Source organism: Lipotes vexillifer, unplaced genomic scaffold (genome assembly GCF_000442215.2).
Source record: "Lipotes vexillifer unplaced genomic scaffold, Lipotes_vexillifer_v1.1 scaffold625, whole genome shotgun sequence".
In the NCBI taxonomy this organism is placed as follows: domain Eukaryota; kingdom Metazoa; phylum Chordata; class Mammalia; order Artiodactyla; family Lipotidae; genus Lipotes; species Lipotes vexillifer.
In genome coordinates this window covers 179,518-202,414 of record NW_006771655.1, presented here as the reverse complement: position 1 = coordinate 202,414, position 22,897 = coordinate 179,518, and the positions used below count along the sequence as shown (strand labels likewise).

General features: G+C 39.6%; 1 protein-coding gene across 2 annotated transcripts in view; it reads right to left on the bottom strand.

Moving 5' to 3' along the window:
• RNF216 (ring finger protein 216) overlaps positions 1-22,897 on the bottom strand; it is a 154,966-nt gene that overhangs the window by 97,420 nt on the left and 34,649 nt on the right. For both annotated transcript variants that reach the window (XM_007447076.1, XM_007447077.1), the window contains exons 7-11: positions 13,411-13,525; positions 10,038-10,177; positions 4,268-4,318; positions 2,663-2,800; positions 288-436 (exon numbers count right to left, since the gene is read on the bottom strand). In XM_007447076.1, the coding sequence (XP_007447138.1) occupies positions 288-436; positions 2,663-2,800; positions 4,268-4,318; positions 10,038-10,177; positions 13,411-13,525 (593 nt within the window). The remainder of the gene's footprint in view (positions 1-287; positions 437-2,662; positions 2,801-4,267; positions 4,319-10,037; positions 10,178-13,410; positions 13,526-22,897) is intronic.

Sequence of the window (22,897 nt, the reverse complement as noted above, 5' to 3'; positions counted from 1 at the left end):
TTTAACATACCTCTCTGAGAACTCCTCACACACGTTATCCTTCCTCTAACCAACGCACAAGGACTGTACCTATAAGCCAGATGACTAAGAGGTGCCAAGGAATGTAGGTAAAAATACGAACTGCAAATTTTTCTATGAATACAATTATTCTCTTTTTTAAAAGCAAGAAATGCCAGAAAACCTGGAGATAGAGCTCTGTTCCAGAATTTTCATCACCAATGAAAGGGCCCAGGCAGCCTTCCTAACAGGGAATGAGTCGACAAGTGACTCTGACTCTGCGGACTCACCTGACGAGCTCATCAGCATAGGCTGCAGCAACTTCTTCTTCTGCTTTTCGCTCATAGTATTTATACAGGATGGTCTGGGGAAGCACCTTCTCCAGTTCACTGGTTGGGAATGAACATGTGCAGCTGCCTTCCATGCAGCTGAGCTCTGACTAGAATGATACGGTCAGGAGGCAAAGGGAAAAAAAAAATTTAACCAAGTTTTCAGAGAAACAAAAAAACCTCAGTGGTTAAATGCATCTTTCAATGGGAAGCAAATAAATCGTGGTTTGGAACACAGACTCTGAGATGGTAAAGGTCCCCTCTTCTGTCCCCGCTTCTCTGAGAAACCACACTCAAAACAAGAAAACCATGAAACAAAAACACCAAGTCCATCTCTGATTCTACCAGAGGATGTCTATCAGCCTAAACCACAATATATGAAGATGGGAAGTAGATGAGGAAAGATAAATCACTTAGAGGAGGAAAGTCACAGTTCAGTGTCTGAAAAGCAGATACTCATGATAAGCAAGTTGATTCCCTCTACACTCCGTGGAAAAGCTGGAGTTCCGAACCTCTTGGAAGGCAGAGATGAGTGGTAGGAGGGAAGGGGATTGTCAAAATGCTATTGCACACTTAATAGGCTACAGTATAGTGTAAACATAACTTTTCCATGCACTGGGAAATCAAAGAGTTGTGTGACTTTTTATTGTGATATTTGTTTTACTGCAGTGGCCTGGAACCGAACTTACAGTATCTTTAAACTGTGCCTATATTCTGCTAATCACAACTACTCTGCCCAATAACTGCTACTCAGGGGACTTTCCTGGTGGCGCAGTGGTTAAGAATCCGCCTGCCAATGCAGGGGACACGGGTTTGAGCCCTGGTCTGGGAAGATTCCACATGCCGCGGAACAACTAAGCCCGTGCACCACAACTACTGAGCCAGTGCACTAGAGCCTGCGAGCCACAACTACTGAGCCCACGTGCCACAACTACTGAAGCCCGCACGCCTACAGCCCGTGCTCTGCAACAAGAGAAGCCACCACAATGAGAAGCCTGCGCACTGCAACGAAGAGTAGCTCCCACTCGCTGAAACTAGAGAAAGCCCGCCGCAGCAACAAAGACCCAATGCAGCCAAAAATAAATAAATAAATACATTTATAAACAAAAAACAAAAAAAAAACCCCTGCTATTCAGTCCTTGACTAAATTACAACTGATTTTAGAATAATTGATGTCAAGTGGTTTGATTACTGGTGGGGCATTTATGAAAAGCAATTTTGGTTTTTAAGTGTTCATTAAGACAAAAAACGCCTTTCCATATTGTATGTTGGTGTCAAGACAAACTGAATTTGGACAGAGAAATATAATCTTGTATAAAATATTATTCATTTTATGGGTCTTCCCTGGTGGCGCAATGGTTGAGAGTCTGCCTGCCAATGCAGGGGACATGGGTTCGAGCCCTGGTCTGGGAGGATCCCACATGCCGCGGAGCAACTGGGGGGCCTGTGAGCCACAACTACTGAGCCTGTGTGTCTGGAGTCTATGCTCCGCAATGAGAGGCTGCGACAGTGAGAGGCCTGCGTACCGCGATGAGGAGAGGACCCCGCTCACCACAACTGGAGAAAGCCCTCGCACAGGAACAAAGACCCAACACAGCCAAAAATAATAAATACATTAATTAAAAAATATTCATTTTAATACAACTATATAAAATGTTTTAAAAATTTTGTTAAAAAATACTAATTTGCAGGCTCATATGTTCAAACAGCCTGCAAGATTCTCTTTTTGAGTTCATCCTTCATTTTTTTTTTTAATTACTTTGTTTTTTAATTTTGGGCTGTGTTGGGTCTTCGTTTCTGTGCGAGGGCTTTCTCCAGTTGTGGCAAGCGGGCGCCGCTCTTCATCACGGTGCGCGGGCCTCTCACTGTTGGGGCCTCTCTTGTTGCGGAGCACAGGCTCCAGACGCGCAGGCTCAGTAGTTGTGGCTCACGGGCCCAGTTGCTCCGCGGCATGTGGGATCTTCCCAGACCAGGGCTCGAACCCGTGTCCCCTGCATTAGCAGGCAGATTCTCAACCACTGCGCCACCAGGGAAGCCCCATCCTTCATTTTAATTTCAAACAGAAGATGACTGAAAAAGTTGGTGCTCCGGTGAGCTGGGCATGAGACCATGGAAGAATTATACCATTCCCTGAAAAAAAATCTGCTGTGCTTCAAACCAACATAATCACACAAATCAAAGGCTGTCTAGGAATCACACACATTAGCATGTCTTAGCAGAGTTCCACATCACCTCAGAAAAGGCACTTCCATGACGCATTTACACTTGTCTATAAATGTGATGTCCTCAAACTCTGTGAATATTTCCTATGTATGGACACACTGTACGGTTCTTACCTTTCCAGATCCAAAGACTGCCTCCTGGGCATATCTGATGAGACACTCTTTGCAGAACAAGTGAGCATCTGCACACTGCGTCAGTTCCTCAAATGGAAATTCCCCGTAGCAGCAGCGGCACTCAATCAACTGGCCATCCTGAAAGCCACCAGAAACACACATGAAATTCCCTACAATCTTAGTTCCCCGACCAGAGATTGAATCCGTGCCCCCTGCAGTGGAAGCCTGGAGTCTTAACCACTGGACCACCAGGGAGGCTTCTCATTGCAGTGGCTTCTCTTGTTGTGGAGTACGGGGTCTAGGCGCTCGGGCTTCAGTAGTTGTGGCACATGGACTCAGTAGTTGTGGAGCACGGACTTAGTTGCATGTAGGACCTTCCCGGGGCAGGACCCCGTGTCCCCTGCATTGGCAGGCGGACTCTCAACCACTGCGTCACCAGGGAAGCCCAAGCTGTTTTTGCTGTATAAACCTAGCTTAAGATGCTAGTACAAATATTAATACATAGCTAAAGACAGTGAGATTTTCATGTTTTTTGGGGGGTATTCTTTGGTATCATCCTTTGTAAAAAGTTATCAGATTCATGAATTTCATGGTACCAGCAGAACTGTAACACCTATAATCAGATGTTAACATAACAGTCAGGGACAAGTGGCACGAGGGATATTATTTTAAAAGTTTTGGGCTTCCCTGGTGGTGCAGTGGTTAAGAATCCACCTGCTAATGCAGGGGACACGGGTTCGAGCCCTGGTCTTGGAAGATCCCACATGCTGCGGAGCAACTAACCCCGTGCACCACAACTACTGGGCCTGCGCTCTGAGCCTGTGAGCCACAATTACTGAGCCTGTGCGCCACAACTACTGAAGCCCGCACGCCTAGAGCCTGTGCTTTGCAACAAGAGAAGCCACCACGATGAGAAGCTCATGCACTGCGACGAAGAGCAGCCCCCGCTCGCTACAAGTAGAGAAAGCCTACACGCAGCAACGAAGACCCAACGCAGCCAAACATAAATAAATAAAATAAATTTTAAAAAAATGTTGGATTTTGCTCCTTATTATAAGACAAGAGTGCGATGGGGTCACGACTCAGCCCAAGCTTTATCTTAAGTGACTACTGAAGCTATATAAAGCAGCATCTCAAGTACTGCGAGTACCAGAAAACTTACGCTTTTTATTAAGGGCAGTGACTGATCCAGTCACTAGTCCATTTCTACCATGTTAGAAAAGGCCACTACGTGAGGATGGCTGACATCATACAAAAGCCATCTGGTCCTGAGGTTAGACACATCTCTTCCTTCTAACTCTATAAATGATACGTGAATTCTAAATTTTGCTCTAAGAGTCTAACCAATGGATTCCAGGCAACGTTTTTTAAGAGGCACGACTCTAACAATATTATCTTCCCTCCAAATCTGATCCAATTTGGAAGCAAGAGTGACTATAATGGTTAAAGTACCTGACTGTAACTTAGCTGAAGCTCAAACTCAGCAGATCAACAGCAAAGGTTATACGGGAACCAATTTGTCATCAAAATGCTCAGGAAATGTGAGAAGAGAAAACAGCTAATGAAAATACCCAGAATACATTGATTAGGTGAGATTTTAACTACCTTTTGATACTGTTCTTCATTCATCTGCAGGGCAAGCAAAAAGTCTTCATGCTGAGGAACAAAAAACCATACACGCAGATGCAAATTTAATCAAGATGCCACAAACCATTTAGCATTTACTTTCATAAACATAAAAAAACCCTATTATTAATACTCATCTCTTCAGTTACATAGTTTAGTAGTTTAAAAAGTTACCTGAGAGTAAATTTAAAATACACATGAAAAAGAAAACCATATAAGTACTAGAATATATGGGGAAAACTTCCTTAAATCTGACTCAAAATATAGAAGGAATAAAAGACTGACATAAAACATTTATGAAGAGTACAGAATAGCATAAGCAAACAAAAAAAAACTGAATGGGTAAAAACCAAGCTTGACAACATACTTTGTTGGTGAGGTTAGCGGGAAACAGGCACTCTTGTACATTACTGGTGGGAATGCAAAACAGTACAACCACTATGGAGGGGAATTTGGCACCATATAACAGTTACGTAAGTATTTACACTCCAATTCATCAATCGCATTTGTAGGAATCTATTCCAAAGTTACCCTGAAATATGAAATGATGTATGCACAAAGTTATTTATCATGGCACTATTTATAATAGCAAAAAACTGGAAACAACCCTGAATGTCCCTCAATAGGGGAATAACTGAATCAACTCTGGTACTGCAGACAATGGGACACTAGGCAGTTTTAAAAAGGAAAGAGAAAAATCTCCATGGATTGCTGTGGAGTCATTGCCAAGAAGCACAGTTAAGTAAAAAACGCAAGGGTAGAAGAGTGTGTACCTTTTAATAAGAAAGAAATGTTAAAATATATATATATATATATATACACACACACACACATATATGCTTTTACATAAAATAAGAAAAGACAACCCAAAAACTATTAATAATGGTTTATGTATAGAGGGAGTTAGAGGACATGGGGAGGACAGACAGGACAGAGGCTAGATCTCTCTGAATGTTCCTTGTTTTATAGTTTTGACTTTAAAAATACTTTACATAACTGAACAACAGAATTAAATGAAAAAGAAATTAAATTAAAAACCAATTCCTTAAAACTTAAAAATAAACAGAAACAAATAAACTTCTTTGCTTACCAAGTTAATGGCATAACCACACACTTATTTCAAGTAACTTTATAATATTTTAATTTCAAATTCCTAATCTAAGTTATAAATAAATCCTAGACCGTATTTAGCAATATTATTGGTAATAATACTGGGTTGTTATTTGGGATCTACTAAGTATACAACATAGGATAAAGGAAATAAGCCATTATGGTAATGTAATTAAGAGCCAAGATTTTCAGCCTAAGAGAAAAGAAATGCTTACATAAAATGAAAGAAGTAAAAAAAACCCTGTAAACCAAAGTTGAAATAAAAATCTTAGTATGAACTTCCACTAAAAGAAAATATGACACCTTGGAAAAGTTGTTGATTCCAGGTCCAGGTTAGGAAAAGCAGAAGTTGAACCTGGGTCACCAGGTGTGCCAGAAAGCAAGGATACTGTCAAAGAAAGACGACTAGGTCCAGGACAGAGGAACTAACTTGAAGGTGACGCCACTGGCCAAAGAAGGGACAATTTGGACATCAAAAAGATGACCACAACCATCTTGCCAATACTCAACACCTCTCTGATGAGGCTGGCAGTGATATTAGCAAATGTGGTGTTTTGATACTATACTGTGAAATGTGCAAACATCTGGAAGGTCTACACAACTCAGTGAACTGGTGTTTGTTTATGATAAAATCATGCATGGGTGAAATATCTATTCGAACTGCAAGCTACACTAACAGATTTTAATGTAACAGATACAGTCACAAGTAACTATGACGGATGGATCAAGATGACAGTTTTCCAAAAGTCCAATTTCTGTTTGAGATACAGAATTTTATCATTGGACATAAATAATCACTTCATTCATTTTTGAGAAAATTCCTGCTAAATACCTAATTTTGAATAATCATAGTTTTTCTATCAGTCATTTTTTCAAGTAAAAATGGTGGGGTTTTTTGCAGGGGGGGTAGGGAGAAGGGCCTAATTCAACAGCTTGCAATTCGATATTACAAATGTTTCTCCTTGAGAAAACCATCATAGTCAGTATGCAGCAAAAGCACTTCATGCATACATTCGGCCCTCCATATATGCAGGTTCTGCATCCACAGATTCAACAACCTCGAATCAAAATTATTTGGGGGAAAAAAATTCTAGAAAGTTCCAAAAAGAAAAACTTGAATTTACAGTGTGCTGCCAATTATTTACAGGGCATTTACATTGTATTAAGTGTTGTAAGTATTCTGGAAATGATTTACAGTATACGGGAGTATGTGTGTAGGTTATATGCAAATACTAAGCCATTTTATACAAAGGACTTGAGCATCTATAGATTCTGGTATCTGTGGCAGGGGTCCTGGAACCAACCCCCTGTGGATACGGAGGGACAACTGTGCTTCCCATTTTGTCATACAGAGTATTGAAAAGATGTTTTCAAGGGTTAAAATTTTATAAAGTAATAATTTCAACTGCTTCATCAAAGCATCAAATACATTTTTAGACGACATGGGCTTTTTTTGTTGTTTTTTAAAATGTGAGTGCATGGTGGTGAAGAAAGTAATGATTTCCAGTAGACTTTGGTGCCACTGGCTTGATTCATGCTAAGGCACCATTACTTTTGTTCCTCAGTACAAATTCAACAATGTGAGAAAGGTAAATATCGTCTTATCATGATAAGAGATCTGACGTCGCAGACATCCTAAAGAGTCCTGGGAAACCCAGGGGTCCATGGAGCAAATTTGAGAGTTGCTGGTCTAGAAAACACATATAGGCACACTTCATTTTATTGCACTTTGCAGATACTGCCTTTTTTTTTTTTCTTAAAACAAACTGAAGGTTTGTGGTAATCCCGCATCAAGCAAGTCTATCAGTGCCATTTTTCCAACAGCATTTGCTTACTTCATGTCTCTGGTCACATTTTGGCAATTCTTGCAGTATTTCAAACTTTTTCATTATTATTATTACTGTATTTGTTATGGTGATCAGTGATCTTTTTTTTTTGATCAGTGATCTTTGATGTTACCACTGCAACTGTTTTGGGGTGCCATGAACTGCACCCATATAAGACAGTGAACTTAATCAATAAAATGTCATGTGTGTTCGGACTGTTCCACTGACTGGCCATTCCCCATCCTTCTCCCTCTTCTCCCGCCTCCCTATTCCTTGAGACACAACAATGCTGAAATTAGGCTAATTAATAACCCTACAATGGCCTCTAAGCATTCAAATGAAAGGAAGAGTGGCCCATCTCACTTTAAATCAAAAGCTAGAAACAATTTAAGCTTAGTGAGGAAGACATGTCAAAAGTCAAGATAGGGGCTTCCCTGGTGGCGCAGTGGTTGAGAGTCCGCCTGCCAATGCAGGGAACACGGGTTCGTGGCCCGGTCTGGGAAGATCCCACATGCTGCAGAGTGGCTGGGCCCGTGAGCCATGGCTGCTGAGCCTGCGCTCCGCAACGGGAGAGGCCACAACGGGGAGAGGCCCGCGGACCGCAAAAAAAAAAAAAAAAAAAAAGGTCGAGATAGGCCAAAATCTAGGCCTCTTGCACCAAACAGTTGGCCAAGTTGTGAATGCAAAGGAAAAATTTTTGAAGGAGATTAAAAGTGCTACCCCAATGAACACACAATGGTAAGAAAGTGAAACAGCCTTACTACTGATATGGAGAAAGATTCAGTGGTCTGAACAGAAGATCAAACCAGCCACAATATTTCCTTAAGCCAAAGCCTAATCCAAAGCAAGGCCCTAACTCTCTTCAATTCTATGACGGCTGAGAAAGGTGAGGAAACTGCAGAAGTCTGAAGCAGGCCGAGGTTGATTCCTGAGGTTTAAGGAAAGAAGCCATCTCCATAACATAAAAGTGCAAGGTGAAGCAGCAGATGCTGACGTAGAAGCTGCAGCAGGTGATCCAGAAGATCTAGCTAAGATAATTAACCAAAGGTGGCCACACTAAACAACAGATTTTCAAATGTAGACAAAACAGCCTTATATTGAAAGAAGATGCCATCTAGGACTTTCACTGCTAGAGAGGAGAAGTCAATGCCTGGCTTCAAAGGACAGGCTGACACTCTTGTTAGGGGTTAATGCACCTGATGACTTGAAGCTGAAGCCGGTGCTCCTTTTACCATTCCAAAAATCCTAGGGCCCTTAAGAAGTAGGCTAAATCTACTCTGCCTGTGCTCTATAAGTGGAATAACAAAGCCTGCGTATCTGTTTATAACATGGTTTACTGAATATTTTAAGCTCGTTGTTGAGAACTACTGCTCAGAAAAAGATTCCTTTCAAAATATTCCTTTACTGCTCACTGAAATGCTCCTGGTCACCTAAGAGCTCTAACGGAGATGAACGAGATTAATGTTTCCACGCCTGCTAACAAAACATTCATTCTGCAGCCCATGGATCAAGGAGTAATTTTTGACTTTCAAGACTTATTATTTAAGAAATACATTTTGTAAGGCTTATAGCTGCCATAGTGCATAGTGCCATAGCTGCCTCTGATGGATCTGGGGCAAAGTCAATTGAAAACTTCTGGAAAGGATTCACCATTCTACATGCCAAGAGGAATATTCATAATTTATGGGAAGATGTCAAAATATCAACACTAACAGGAGTTTGGAAGAAGCTGATCCCAATACGTGTGGATGACTTCAATGGAGAAATTAATTGCAGATGTGGCAGAAACAGCAAGAGACCTAGAATTAGAACTGAATTGCTGCAATCTCATAATAAAGCCTTAACGGGCAAGGAGTTGCTTTTCATTGATAAGCAAAGAAAGCGGTTTCTTGAGATGGAAACTACTGGTGAATATAGTATGAAGATTGTTGAAATGACAACAAAGGATTTAGAAAATCACATAAACTTAGTTGATAAGGCAGCAGCAGCAGGATTTGAGGGAACTGACTCCAATTTTGAAAGAAGTTCTACTGTGGGTAAAATGTTATCAAACAGCACTGCATGCTACAGAGAAATCATTCATGAAAGCAAGAGTCGATCGATTCAGCAAACTTCATTATTGTCACATTTAAGAAATCTGGACAGCCACCCCAGCCTTCAACAAGCACCACTCTGAGCAGTCAGCAGCCACCAACACTGAGGCAAGACCCCTCACCAGCAAAAAGATTATGACTCGCTGAAAGCACAGATGATGGTTAGCATTTTTTAGCAATAAAAGTATATCTTAATTAAGGCATGGACATTATTTTAGACATAATGCTATTGCATACTTACTAGACTACAGTGTAGTGTAAACATAACTTTTCTATGCATTTATTGCAACATTCACTTTACTGTGGTGGTCTGGAACTGAACCTGCAATATCTCCGAGGTCTGTTTGTATTAAATAACCAATATATGTATATTCCAGTTGACTTGCACATTTGATAGTATATTTGGAAAAATTAAAGAGCTAAATGGAATCTCTGTGTTTTTTCCTCCATTTCCTCTAATTTCCACCATTAGGGGGTGAAGGAGGTGAAACATGTGTTTACTAAGTTCCAATTAAAATTCTCTAACATAAATCTGATTTATGAAACTGTGAACTTCAGTCAGTATCATTACAAAACCTAATTTTGTTTTCCTTTTAAAAGTTTTATAGTTTATTCAAATGAACCACTTGAAAGAAAAGGCAAATCTTACAAGACAGTTTTATACTATGCCCTAACAGCAAACCAGAATCCCAGAAACACATTCCAAGCACATCTTCCTACCTCTGCCATCTCTTTGATTTTCTGCTCATAGAACTCCTGCTCTTGCTGCACAGCTGGAAGGAGAGCACACCGGTCATAAGACCTACAATGTCGCCGCTTATTTTCCAGAAAGAACATCCTCTTTTCTATTTTTTTGTCACCTAGAAGATAAATGACAATGCAAAATCATGCAGACAACTGTTCTGCTAGGAATCCAGGCAGCCATCCCAGTCCTCTGTGGCCTGGTCCTACAGAGGACGTTTAGTGACTTTCCCATAACATATTCTCTTTGGGAAAACTGGGCTCCTTACCATTCCCTAACATTCCATACACTTCCTGACTTTCTTCCTCTCCACCCCTCCCTCACTCCTGCTTATTATAATCCAACTGGAAGGTCCTCCTAGCCTGTCAGTACTGCACTGTATGAATATACCACAATTTATTGTGCATTCACTACTGAGGACAGGCAGGTTTACAGTTTGGGGTTATTATGACCAGGGCTGCTATACATATGCCTGCAACTCAGCTGAGAATACATGAAGGAGTAAAATTGCCGGATCAGCTTAGAAAACAGTGCTAGTTTTCCAAAGTGTCTGTTCCAATTTACACTCTCCCCGCACCAGCAATGTATGTGAGTTTCAATCACTCCACATTGTCCTCAGCACCTGATGACATCAGTTTTTAATTCGAGCCATTCTGGTAGATGCACATGTGTTTCATGAATGTTTCAAAATTTTTTTTATTTTGAAAATTTCAAAGACAGAAAAGAGCAGTACCTAGATTTACAATAAATAACACTTAGAATAAAAGCTAACAAAATGACAAGTGTCAAATCTTGCAGTTGGTCTGATTTAGATTTTGTATTTCTTTGGTTGATTTGGTAATGTACATTTTCTAGAAAACTGTCTATTCCATCCAGATTTTCTATTTACTCAAAAAAGCTTTTTGATAATCTCTTGATTTTATCAATATTTACTGTACACTGATACACTTTATTTTTCCTCTCTTTTCTTGTTCACTCTTACTAGTTTTTAAAAATTAAAACATTTTTTTTCATTATTTAGAAAACCAGTTTTTGGTTCTCTATTCTGTTCCATCTATCTGTCTATACTTCTGCCAAGCCCACCTGGTTTGCTTTTTAAAGAGTATTTATTTATTTAATTTATTTATTTAATTTAATTTTTTTTGGCTGCATTGAGTCTTAGTTGCAGCACACAGGATCTTTGTTGCGGCATGCAGGATCTTTCATTACAGCGCTCGTACTTAGTTGCCCTGCGGCATGTGGGATCTTAGTTCCCCGAGCAGGGATTGAACCCGTGGTCCCCTGCATTGGAAGGTGGATTTTTAACCACTGGACCACCAGGCAAGTCCCAAGACCACCTGGTCTTAATCACTGTAGCTATGTAGTAAGTCTTGAAATCCAGTAGACTGATTTCTCCCACTTTATTCTTCTTTTTAAAAATCACTGGGACTTCTTTGGTGGCAGAATGGTTAAGAATCTGCCTGCCAATGCAGGGGACATGGGTTCGAGCCCTGGTCTGGAAAGATCCCACATGCCGTGGAGCAACTAAGCCCGTGTGCCACACTACTGGGCCTATGCTCTAGAGCCCTCGAGCCAAAACTACTAATAAATAAATAAATTTATTAAAAAAAAGAAATCATTTTAGCTATTCTAGTACCCTGCCTTTCCATATAAATTTTAGGATAATTTTAGGATACCTTGCCTGTATCTACAAAAAAATCTTGCTGGGATTTTGACAGAAATTACATTAAGCATGGTACCAATTTGGGGAGGATTTACATCTTCACTGAGTCTTCCAATCCATGAACACAGTACGTTTCTCCATTTATTTATATTTTCTTTGATTTCTTTCTTCAGTGTTTTGTAGTTTTCATCATAAGTCCTGTACATGTATTCTTAGATTCACATCTAAGTATTTAATTTTTTTCAGAGCAACTTTACTTTTCAAATTAATTATTTATTTATGGCTGTGTTGGGTCTTCATTGCTGCGCGCAGGCTTTCTCTAGCTGCAGTGAGTGGGGGCTACTCTTTGTTGTGGTGCGTTGACTTCTCATTGAGGTGGCTTCTCTTGTTGCGGAGCATGGACTCTAGGTATGTGGGCTTCAGTAGTTGTGGCACGTGGGCTCAGCAGTTGTGGCTCATGGGCTCTAGAGCGCAGGCTCAGTAGTTGTGACGCACTGGTTTAGTAGCTCTGTGGCATGCAGGATCTTCCCGGACCAGGGATCAAACCCGTGTCCCCTGCATTGGCAGAAGATTCTTAACCACTGCGCCACCAGGGAAGTCCCAGGAAGGTACATTTTTGGCTAGATATAAAGGAAGAACTTTCTAAAAGACATAGCTGACCAACAAGGGAGTAGATCATCTTGTGAAGTGATACTTTCTTTTCTCTACCACTGAAAGTCAGAAACAAATACTGAATGACTATGTATTAGGGATGCCTAGTCTAAACTGTGGATAAATTCAGCTGAATGAAAAACCACCTATACACTGTCCCCACTTCCATTCTGCCACAGATCTGTGAGAATGTCATGTCAGGAGAGCACTGCTTCACAGAGTAGCTTGGTGAACTTAGAAGTCAGAGCCTAGGACGTTTTCTTTTAGATCCTGAAGAGTTCAAAATTTCAAATACTTTCCAACTCTATAACTATCTCATGGATTTTTCATTTAGTCACACCTGAAGTCAAGTTATGAAATTAATTACAGATGTAACGGAAAGACACATAGGAGAAAAGAAAAGGGAAATATTCTTATTTATGACATAATCTACAGGAAAAGTTGAAGTGGACTCTTCTTAGACACAAGCAACTAAGATCAAATTTGTTGCAAAATTCAGCAAGTTGACCTTGGCGGGGGGTGGGGAGTTAGACCTGAAGTAGCCTCTCTGAAAGAGCTTTCAGCAGTTACTTCATCAATATGAATAACAGAATTTTAAATAAACAGCTTAAGTGGCAGTTTAAGAGCTGTTTGGTTTTTTTCTGTGTAGAAGCCACTCTCAGGTGTGTAAGTGACTCCTCTGCAGTAAGCAATCAATCACTGGTCTAGCTTTTACTATGTAGTGATAAGGTTAATTCTTGTCAAACCTTCAAGACCTCTTTTCCCCCAAGCTGAAGAATGTCCCCAAACACTTTTCCACATGTGAATCTAACACTACACACAATTTTCCTGTCATGGTGTATCCTAAACAGAAAGATGACAAACGTAGCCACTTTCTAAAAACACCAATGTGCCATCAAAGCAGTTATGTCAGTGACGCTCCTCAGACTGCTGTAACAGGGCACTTCTAAGCAGCCACACCACGACTCCCCTTACAGGCTGTGTGGGAGCAGACGGCTCTGTAAACACCATCAGCAACACTCACATTTGGCCATTACCTTGTTCAAATTTGAAATCTATGTAAGAATACTGATTCATTTCTTTTCTCTTTTTTCTTTTTCCACTGGTTTCTGGCGATAGCTCCTGCCATTTTTTAATGGCATCAGAAAAGGCCTAAAAATTGAGAAAGGGAAAGGTTACTGCTGTAAATGAGACAGAAAAAGTACATGAAACATCGGCAATCCCCAAGTCTCATTGTGACTCACAGCTATCTTCCCTACATGGCTTACCAGAAAAGGCAGCAGCAAAATAAACAGGTGGCATTTTATTATTTTCATTTTCTCCTTCAACAACTGCTATGATGGTAGAACCAAAATGCTTACTGATAAAGGTACATAAGAAAATAGAAACTACTGAAGCTGTCCTTAAATAAGCACAGGTTAAATCACGTAACAAATGGCTACAAGTTATATTTTACAGGCAGCATCTTACATGGTGTTTCCCTGGTCAACACTCCCTCCTCCACTTCCCCCACATTCTCATTGCTTTCACCCACATCCCCACTTTGTACTGAACACCGGAATGCAAAATTCTTATGCCACTGATAATCCCTTTTCTTCCATTCCTTTAGCTTCTCCCCCTTTTTACATCTTTCCAATAGGCATTTAAAGGTGCTCAAGTCTCTGCCATCTTTAAAAAAAAGAAAACCTTTCATTCCCTGACCTCCTTCCTCTTCCAGCTACCAGCCCTTTTCTTCTTCCTCTTCTGTGTAGCCAAATTTATCAAAAGAGCAATCTGTACATCATTCCATCACCTCGCCTCCCACAAGCGGCCAACTCCCTCTAATCTGGCCTCTATCCCACCTTTCCACTTGCCAATCTTCCTAACGCGGGGCTAACTCCTCATCTCACTGGATCTCTCAGCAGCACGAACAATGCTGCCTGCTCCACTCTCCTGACTTCCTCCTTCCTCGCTGCCTGCTGCTCTACCTAGTTTTTCCACGTTCGGAGTCCTCAAGGCAGCCTTGGGTCTCTTCTTACCCGACAGTCTCTCTAGGTACACTTCATCCAGGCTGGTAAGGTCATCTTCCATATGCTGACGACTCTCAAAACCCCTTCTCCAGTTCGTATTTCCCACCTTTTTTGTCCATTCAGCCAACCAATGAATTGCTTTTACTTGGATGTCTCACAGGCCCCACCCAGCAATGCTGGCAGTTCAGCGTTTCCCAGACAGAATTCATGATTTCTAAGGATCACCTTTGCATCTTAATCTACCTCCTACCTCCCTTCCTTTTCAAAGCTCCTAAGTTTGGGAATCAGAAAGGAATTACCATTCGTTGTGTGCGCCTCCTATAAGCTAAGCACTACATGTGGCCCTTTCAAGTCCTTACTTATTTAATTCTCACAACCATCCTCTGAGGGAGGTATTATTTATTTTATAGTAGAGGGAAGCAAGGCTTAGAGAAAGGAACTTGCCCCCAGTCAAACCTTAATTAAAGCTAGTATAGGAAGTCAGGCCAGTCTCGGAACTAAAGCTCCTCTCTTTGACGTCACCTTGCCCTCAGATTTCAGTGAAACCCCATCAAGAGCTGGCCAACAGCAAGATTCATCTTGCTACCTCTCTATATCCCGGATCAACGTCCTCCACAGCTGCAGTGCCTCCTCCCTTGCTTTCTGTTTCTTCTTTCTATCCCACTACCCAAGGTGTTCCCCACAAATCCTTAGGCACCAATCTTAAAGTCACATGTTTGTACTCAGCTGCAAAACTACTAATCTATACCAAGTTTTATCTACAGGTAAAACCCCACTCTTGAATCAGGGCTATGTGCAAAAACCCAGGAAAGGAGGCAGGATGTTATTATTATCTGCATTTTAAAAATGAGGTAATTAAACGGTAGATGTCATTTATCAGCAACTGATTACTGGAATGTGAACTCAGAGCTCATAACTGGTAGGTAGTCTACTGGGTTTTCAACCACACTACACTGTCATAAAACACAGAGGCTTCTGGGACTTCCCTGGCAGTCCAGTGGTTAAGACTCCACACTTCCAATGCAGGGGGCCTGGGTTCAATCCCTGGTCAGGGAACTAGATCCTGCATGCTGCAACTAAAAGATCCCACATGCCGCAGCTAAGACCTGGTGCAGCCAAATAAATAAATATTAAACAAACAAACAAAAAACGTAGAGGCTCCTGACTGGAAGAACTGAGGTCATTACCTTGGTCCCATTTAATACTGTTTCTGGTTAGCAGGAAAAAAAAATCCATATATATGAACACAAACTCATACTTGTCAGGAAGCTGTACCTTAAAACAAAATGTTGCCTAAAAATTAAAGGCACCTCCAAAAATCTTACCTTAATAGTTACATTAACATTCATTACTTATCTTCTTTTGTTTTTTTCTGGTCATGCCTCTCAGCTTGTGGGATCTCAGTTCCCCTCAGGGACTGAACCTGGGCCGCGGCAGTGAAAGCGCCGAGTCCTAGCCACTAGACCACCAGGTAACTCCCTACTTACCCTACTGACTAAAGTTCCAGTAGACAAATAAAATTAGAGAATCAGAATTCCTTCCTTTCAAGACCTGCTAGTTATAATTCATACCTACACAACCAAAAGGCATCACAGTTACTTTTTCTTACCTTTTAGCCTTTCACATATTATTCCTCTAGTGAAAGCATCTTTAAGACCTTGTTCAAATGACATCTTCATTTCTTTCCTAGTGCCCTCATGCACCTTTATTCACTCTATTTTATAATACTCATCACATTGCTTTAGCCTTTTTTTAAACTTTAATCTCCTCAAACAGGCTGAAAACTCTTTGGAAAGAAGCTAATTTGTATTCTACGCATGTCAGTGTCCTCAGGGTCTAGTCAGTAACTACCACGAAGTAAGTACCCCAAAAACCTAGCAGGAAGAACACAGGACAGATAATGAAGAAAAAATTTAAAAAATTTTCCTTTTGTTGTTTCTGGCACTTTTCCCTCCAGCCTGCTCACACTCACAAATCAAATACCCACTCAAAGTATTCGTTTTGAGAATCAAGGATACAGTCTGGTAAGATTTTTGGGCCATCTCTGACAACAGCCAAACTTCTTTTAAGGGATGACCTAAAAACACGATAATGGTCATGTAATGATGCAAAAGCTGAGAAGTAGACAGAGACTCCTCTGTGGGGCCTGGTAGAAAGGTCAGGTCCAGAGACAGGGATATGTTACCTACATGAAGACAGAGATGACCATTCAAGTACACACAGGGAGAAATCTAGGAAGCCTGGGTAGTCAATACCCTGAGAACGACCACCTCAGAGAACAGAAGTCAAGGGGTGGGTTAAAAAAGATGGCCCTGTCCACTAGCATTAAGCTCCATGAAGGAAGGGAACCTCTATATTTACTGTGACATTCCCAATGTGTGACCTATGGCAGGCATTCAACAAACTGCCTGAAAGAAAGAGGTACTCACATCTGGGGCAGAATTATTGAGAAGAATTAGGAGGGGAAATAATTTTCAATCCAGTGGAACCATCAGTCAAGCATAACATGAGTGTGTAAAGGAAGACACAGAAAGTTGTCAGGATCTAATACAGAAAATTAATCTTTGTCAAAAGGCAAAGGGAATTCCCAAGATAACAGCTATGATTTTTCTACTATTTTCTACTATTTTTCTACTATAGGAGCGGCAGAAAAGAGTTCTAAGCATGGTGCGGAAGACAAGACTCAGACCATTATTACAGCCATGAAAGAAAGAATGAAGATCAGGGAGACAAACAGGCCAGAGGTGTTTGAAATAATTCAGGAAATGTTTCAGATTTCTAAAGAAGATTTTGTGCAGTACACAAAGGCGGCCAAACAGAGTGTACTGGACGGGACATCTAAGTGGTCAGCAAAAATAACCATTACAGGTAAAAATAAGTCTTTTTAAAAATTTTCATTCCATATTGAGATTTTTATATGTCTTAGAAAACACTGCTATTAATAGTTATAGGTAAGATAAATAGAATTTTTCAATCTTGTCAATATTGAAGTCTAATTGGTACTTCAAATTTCTGAAATGTGTACTAGATAATTGAAATCATTTCAGTCTATGTCTTGTTCTAATCAGAAGCTCTTCAAGAGGAAGAAAGTTCTATTTTGTAATATACTCATCAATACCCTGCAGTTTACAAGAGACTAGCTTTGTTGCTGCCTGCCACTGATAAATGACAAGAGTAGCCAGTAATCTCTTCAGTCAGTTTTTCTTAATGAGAAAACAAATATTGTTTTATATACTCCTGGATCAGTATCCCCCATTCATTTGAATCTTGATTTGGCAATCTGAGTTTAGTGATGTCTAATAACTTGAACTTCTGAAGTTGCTTGTAAGTAACAGCAACTGCGTATGTTACATGTTGATATTTACCACGCCTTTTAACTTACTCATATTGTATTCAAAAGGTAAAATAAAGAAGCTTCTATTACTGAGTTGTTGATCAATACTGACAGTAAATTCATAAATAAATAAATACATCTTAAATCACAGACCTTTGAACTACATTGGGTAATTTGCTTATTGTAGGTGCATTCTCATTATTCTATACATGGTGCAGTGATATATATGAGTATATAGCTAATATGCATATGTATGTATACCACTACTGTTCATTACAGGCAAAAGCAAATATTCATTAAAGGAAGGTTTTAATGTTCCGTGATTCATGCTTTTCTTAAACATTTTGTTAAGTCCTGTTGCTCATGAAAATGAAAGCAATGGGGTTGCATTGCAAACCAAGGGGACAACGAAATAGAAAATGTTTCCTTCATTATCTTTTTTTTTGTTTCTGAGGAAATCTTTATATTAAAAGTTTGAATTTGGTTTATTTCAGTGGTTTCTGCACAAGGCTTGCAGGCAAAAGACAAAACAGGGTCAAGTGACCCATATGTTACAGTTCAAGTTGGAAAGAACAAAAGAAGAACTAAAACCATTTTTGGAAACTTGAATCCAGTATGGGATGAGAAGTTTTATTTGTAAGTAAATAATGAAACTATTACAAATATTAAAATATTTCAGGATAAATTTAAGACAGGCATTCAAAGTATGCAAGCAATAACTATCTCATATTTTAATTGTATCTATGCATAAATTATAAAAAAGTGAAACTAATATTATGAACTCAGTAACCTCATAATATTTATTATTTATTCTTCATCTTGGGAAGCAAGTGAATTAAAAAAAAAATTACAAACAAAAAAGTTGGCACAGCTAAGGTGAGTTTGCAGGAGAAAAAAAAAGATTATGACATAATCTGTAACTTGGGTTGACCCAATATAGTAAGGAATTTACAAGCTTGATTCAGCAATAGCTTGACATCTGAAGATTGATGACTAAAGACAATAGAAAGATTTTGGGCATCACCTGGCCCATTACAGCTACACCAGCCTGTACTGATGAAATTGTTGATGATAACTTTTAAAACCTCTCATTTTCTGTGAGGTCATTTATTTTAAACCTCTTACATCCTGTACCAAACAGCAAGAAATCATTTTTTGTCAAGGGTTCTGTTCTTTCTATTAGCCCTTCCTGGAGAGAGTTAAGATAACTTCCAATTACCATTTGGTAGAAATGAAAAGCCCTAACTGTGAGTTTAAAGGCAGACTGTTCTTTTTCTCTCCTTCTTTCTTTGTTAATAGTTTACACATGGATCTCATAAACATGCTAAATAAGCAAACTCAACACATACAGCTTGTTTGGGAATGTGGACAAGAGTATATATAAAATACAGAATTTCACATGTATATTGGCTGATGAAGGGAGTGTTAAGAAAAGGGTGTGGAAAATTAGTTGGGACCCAGTAACAGAGAGTACCATGGAAAAAGTTAAAGAGCTTTCTATGCTTTCTACTTCAGACTGCTGGGAAAAACCATTTTAATATCTCTTTGTTTGTTAAGAGAAGATAAGAAATCAACTGATAGTCATAAATTCTTATTCCTAAGGCAGTCAAGTAAGTGAATAAAGTAGGATAAGGGCAAAAAAGGGGAGGGACTGTGGGAAACTTGAGAGCAAGTGACTTGGGAAAGAGACAGCTTCCACTGCCACGCAGTCCTGCAGCTGCAATGCAGCTAGAGCTTCCAGTTTCTTAGGAGAAGCTGGAGATTAGAAAGTTTAAAAAGAACTTTATTGAAGTATAATTGGAAAAAAAAAAGTCTACATCTTCAGACTGTACAGTTTAAATTTTAGTGGGAGGGAGGGAGACAAAGGGAGAAGAGATATGGGAACATATATATATGTATAACTGACTCACTCTGTTATAAAACAGAAACTAACACACCATTGTAAAGCAATTATACCTCAATAAAGATGTTAAAAAAAACAAAACAGCTATGCAGCAGGTGTGAAGAACAATTCGAACAGACTGGAATCTACCAGCAGATGAATGGATAAAGAAGGGGTGGAATATACATACAATGGAATACTACTCAGCCATAAAAAGGAATGAAATGTTGCCATATGCAACAACATGGACGGGCTTAGAGGGCATTATGCTAAGTGAGATAAGTCAGACACAGAAAAACAAATACTGCATGATATCACTTACATGTAGAATCTAAAATATACAACAAACTAGTGAATATAACAAAAAAGAAACAGACTCACATATACAGAGAACTAGTGGTTACCAGTGGGGAGAGGGAAGGGGAGAAGGGAAATATAGGGATGGGGAATTAAGAGGTACAAACTGTTAGGTATAAAATAATAAAAAGGATATATTGTACAAAACAGGGAATATAGCCAGTATTTTATAATAACTATAAATGGAGTATAACCTTTAAAAATTGTGAATCACTATACTGTACATCTGTAACTTATGTAATATTGTACAGCAAGTACACTTTAATTGAAAAAAAGAAAAAAAAAAGAAATGAGAATTGACAGGTTTGACAATAAGCAAAACTAGAGTAACAACAACTTTCAAGTTGCTGGGTGTGGGAAGATTTACCCAGAGTCAAAAAACAAAACAACAAAAAAAAGCAAATGAAAAAACCAAGGCAATTGATTTTTAACTCTATGAAAAATACAAAATTCAAAAAAAGGAAACATTATCATAGTACATTACTTGCCCTAGCAGTGAACATTTCCATAGCCATAATAATGACAATTCTAAAAACAGATTTAAAAAGAGCTGTATGCATCTAAAAGATGAGTGTGTGTTAGATCTAGAACCTCCATCTATCATAAAGAGTAAACTATAACAAATGAATCAAGCATAATATGTTCATAAATGTGGAGGTAAATACCAGAAAAAAAAACATATAAAAGAGAATGAAGAAGGGGGCTTCAGCCTGTCATTTACAAAATTATAAATGAGCATTTTGCCACTATTGTATTTTATTTACTTAAAAAAATTTTTTGGCTGCGCTGCACAGCATGCAGGATCTTAGTTCCCCGACCAGGGATTGAACCCGCACCCACTACAGTGGAAGTGCAGAGAGTTTTAATCACTGGACAGCCAGGGAAGTCCCTGATTTTTTAAACTATGGAAATTAATTAGTTTGATAAAAATAAACATTCATTTTAAGAAGTAGTTCCTGTTGTGAATTTTAAGGATGACCAGTTCTCTCCAGTTTAGAAGTTATTTATTGAAAACACTTAGCGCTGATAGCATTTCTGTCCCTACAGAACTTTACAACCAGAAGAAACATTACTGCAGCTGCACTGGGGTCTCCAAGAAGCTTACCCACAGGATACACCCATAAAAAGAGTGGAGCTAAAATATCCACAAGTGCACACACATGTGGGTAGAGTCTTCCCGCAATCTGGGCCTCCATATCACAGGCTTGGAACAAACCAGAGTGGGCCCTGCTGGTCACAGCCTCTCTAGCATGAATTCAGCACTGCAAACCTAAAGAGGCCAAACCACGCAAGGCTCTTGTGCTCTTGTACTACACTAAGGACCAACTCTGAAGATACCACTGAGTAACCGTTAAGTAAAATGGTTTGAAAATTATTCTGTAGCACACAGAGAGAAGTGTGAAGGGATGGGAACTTGTTACTGAAACTTGATATATGTGAGGCACTGTGCTATAGGCCTGCTATATATTATCTCATCTAATTCGCACGTTACCCATCTAAGACATCCACTGTTCACTAACAGAAAACTGAAGCTCTGCAAGTTTAAGACACCTGCTGAAAGTCATACACCAGCAAGTGGCAGAAGTAGAATTAAAATTCATGAGAGAGAAAAAAAAATCAAACCTAAGTTTGATCAAGATTCTAGATGTAACCATCAATTTATACAAAATTGAGGGGACAGAGAAATCATTTAATTACAATGCAGGTGTGCAGTTAGCAAAATCTAGACTGTGAAAACCCGTAAGATAAAACAACCCAGTTTTCCCCAACAAATAGGCAATAAGGAAAAATAAAGGGGGAAGAAAGAGAGCTACAGATTTTTAAAAAGAGATTTAAGAACTTATCAATCAACTGCAATAAACAGATTTTACTTGGAACCCTATGATCAAACAAGCTAAAGATTTTTGACATATTCAGAGAAATCTGAATGCTGACTGGATATCTGATGATGTTAATTTTTAAGCTGTGATAATGGTATTTTGATTGTGTTTTAAAAATTATTTTGTCTTTGTATTTATCTTTTAAAGATAAATACTGAAATACCTATGGATGAAAAAAATGAAATGAAGCTTGGAATTTACTTCACAACAGTCTGGGAGGGAGAAGTGTGTAGGGGTGGAAATACAATACAAGACTGGGCAGGAGCTGATAATTGCTGAAGCTGAGTGACAGTAAGCAGGGGCTTTTAACAATACCATCTTTACTTTTATATGTGTTTGATGTTTATAGTAAAAAGTGAAAAAAAGAGAAGTCCACGGAGAATTGACTTTGTCTTCAGTCAGCACACATTCCCAAAGCAATCACCATGTTTGGGGAGTGGCGCAGGGAAGACATGCTATTGCTGAAACTAGGAAGCATCTCCGGGTGTGTTTTCTACATCCCTGTCCACGTGAGTGTAACTTCCTACAAGGCAGAAGTCTTATGCACCATGTCCATAGAGCAGGGAGACTTTCTGATTGAGCACATCAGATTTTAGCTTCTGTCAAACATTATTTCTCCTTAAACACCTTACATTCATTCAAATAGTCCAACCCACCTCTTTCCAAAATCCTGAAAATTTTTAAATTACCCACTAAAACAAGCTGACACCATAAAAATATAAAGGGCCAGAAAAACAAGGAAAAGGATAAGGAAGGTATGAACAAGAACTGAGCCACAAAGCCCTACAACCTCCCACCCATATAACTAGTAGGCCTTCAGTGGGGAGAAGCATGTGCGAGCACAGTTACCCTTACTGATCTCAGGATGGCGGCAGGGACGTTACCAATGAGGACCAGCCCACACCCAGACCACAGGGGCTGTCTCCTGCTGCTGCCCTCTTACTTCTCATCTAGGCTCCCTGGGAGCTCAGAAAAGGTGTGAGGCACCAAAGCATCAGTAAAGACGCCAGGCAGGGCCTAAAGATGAAAGAGCCCCTTCTTTCTCAAGGTCGTTATTTTGGC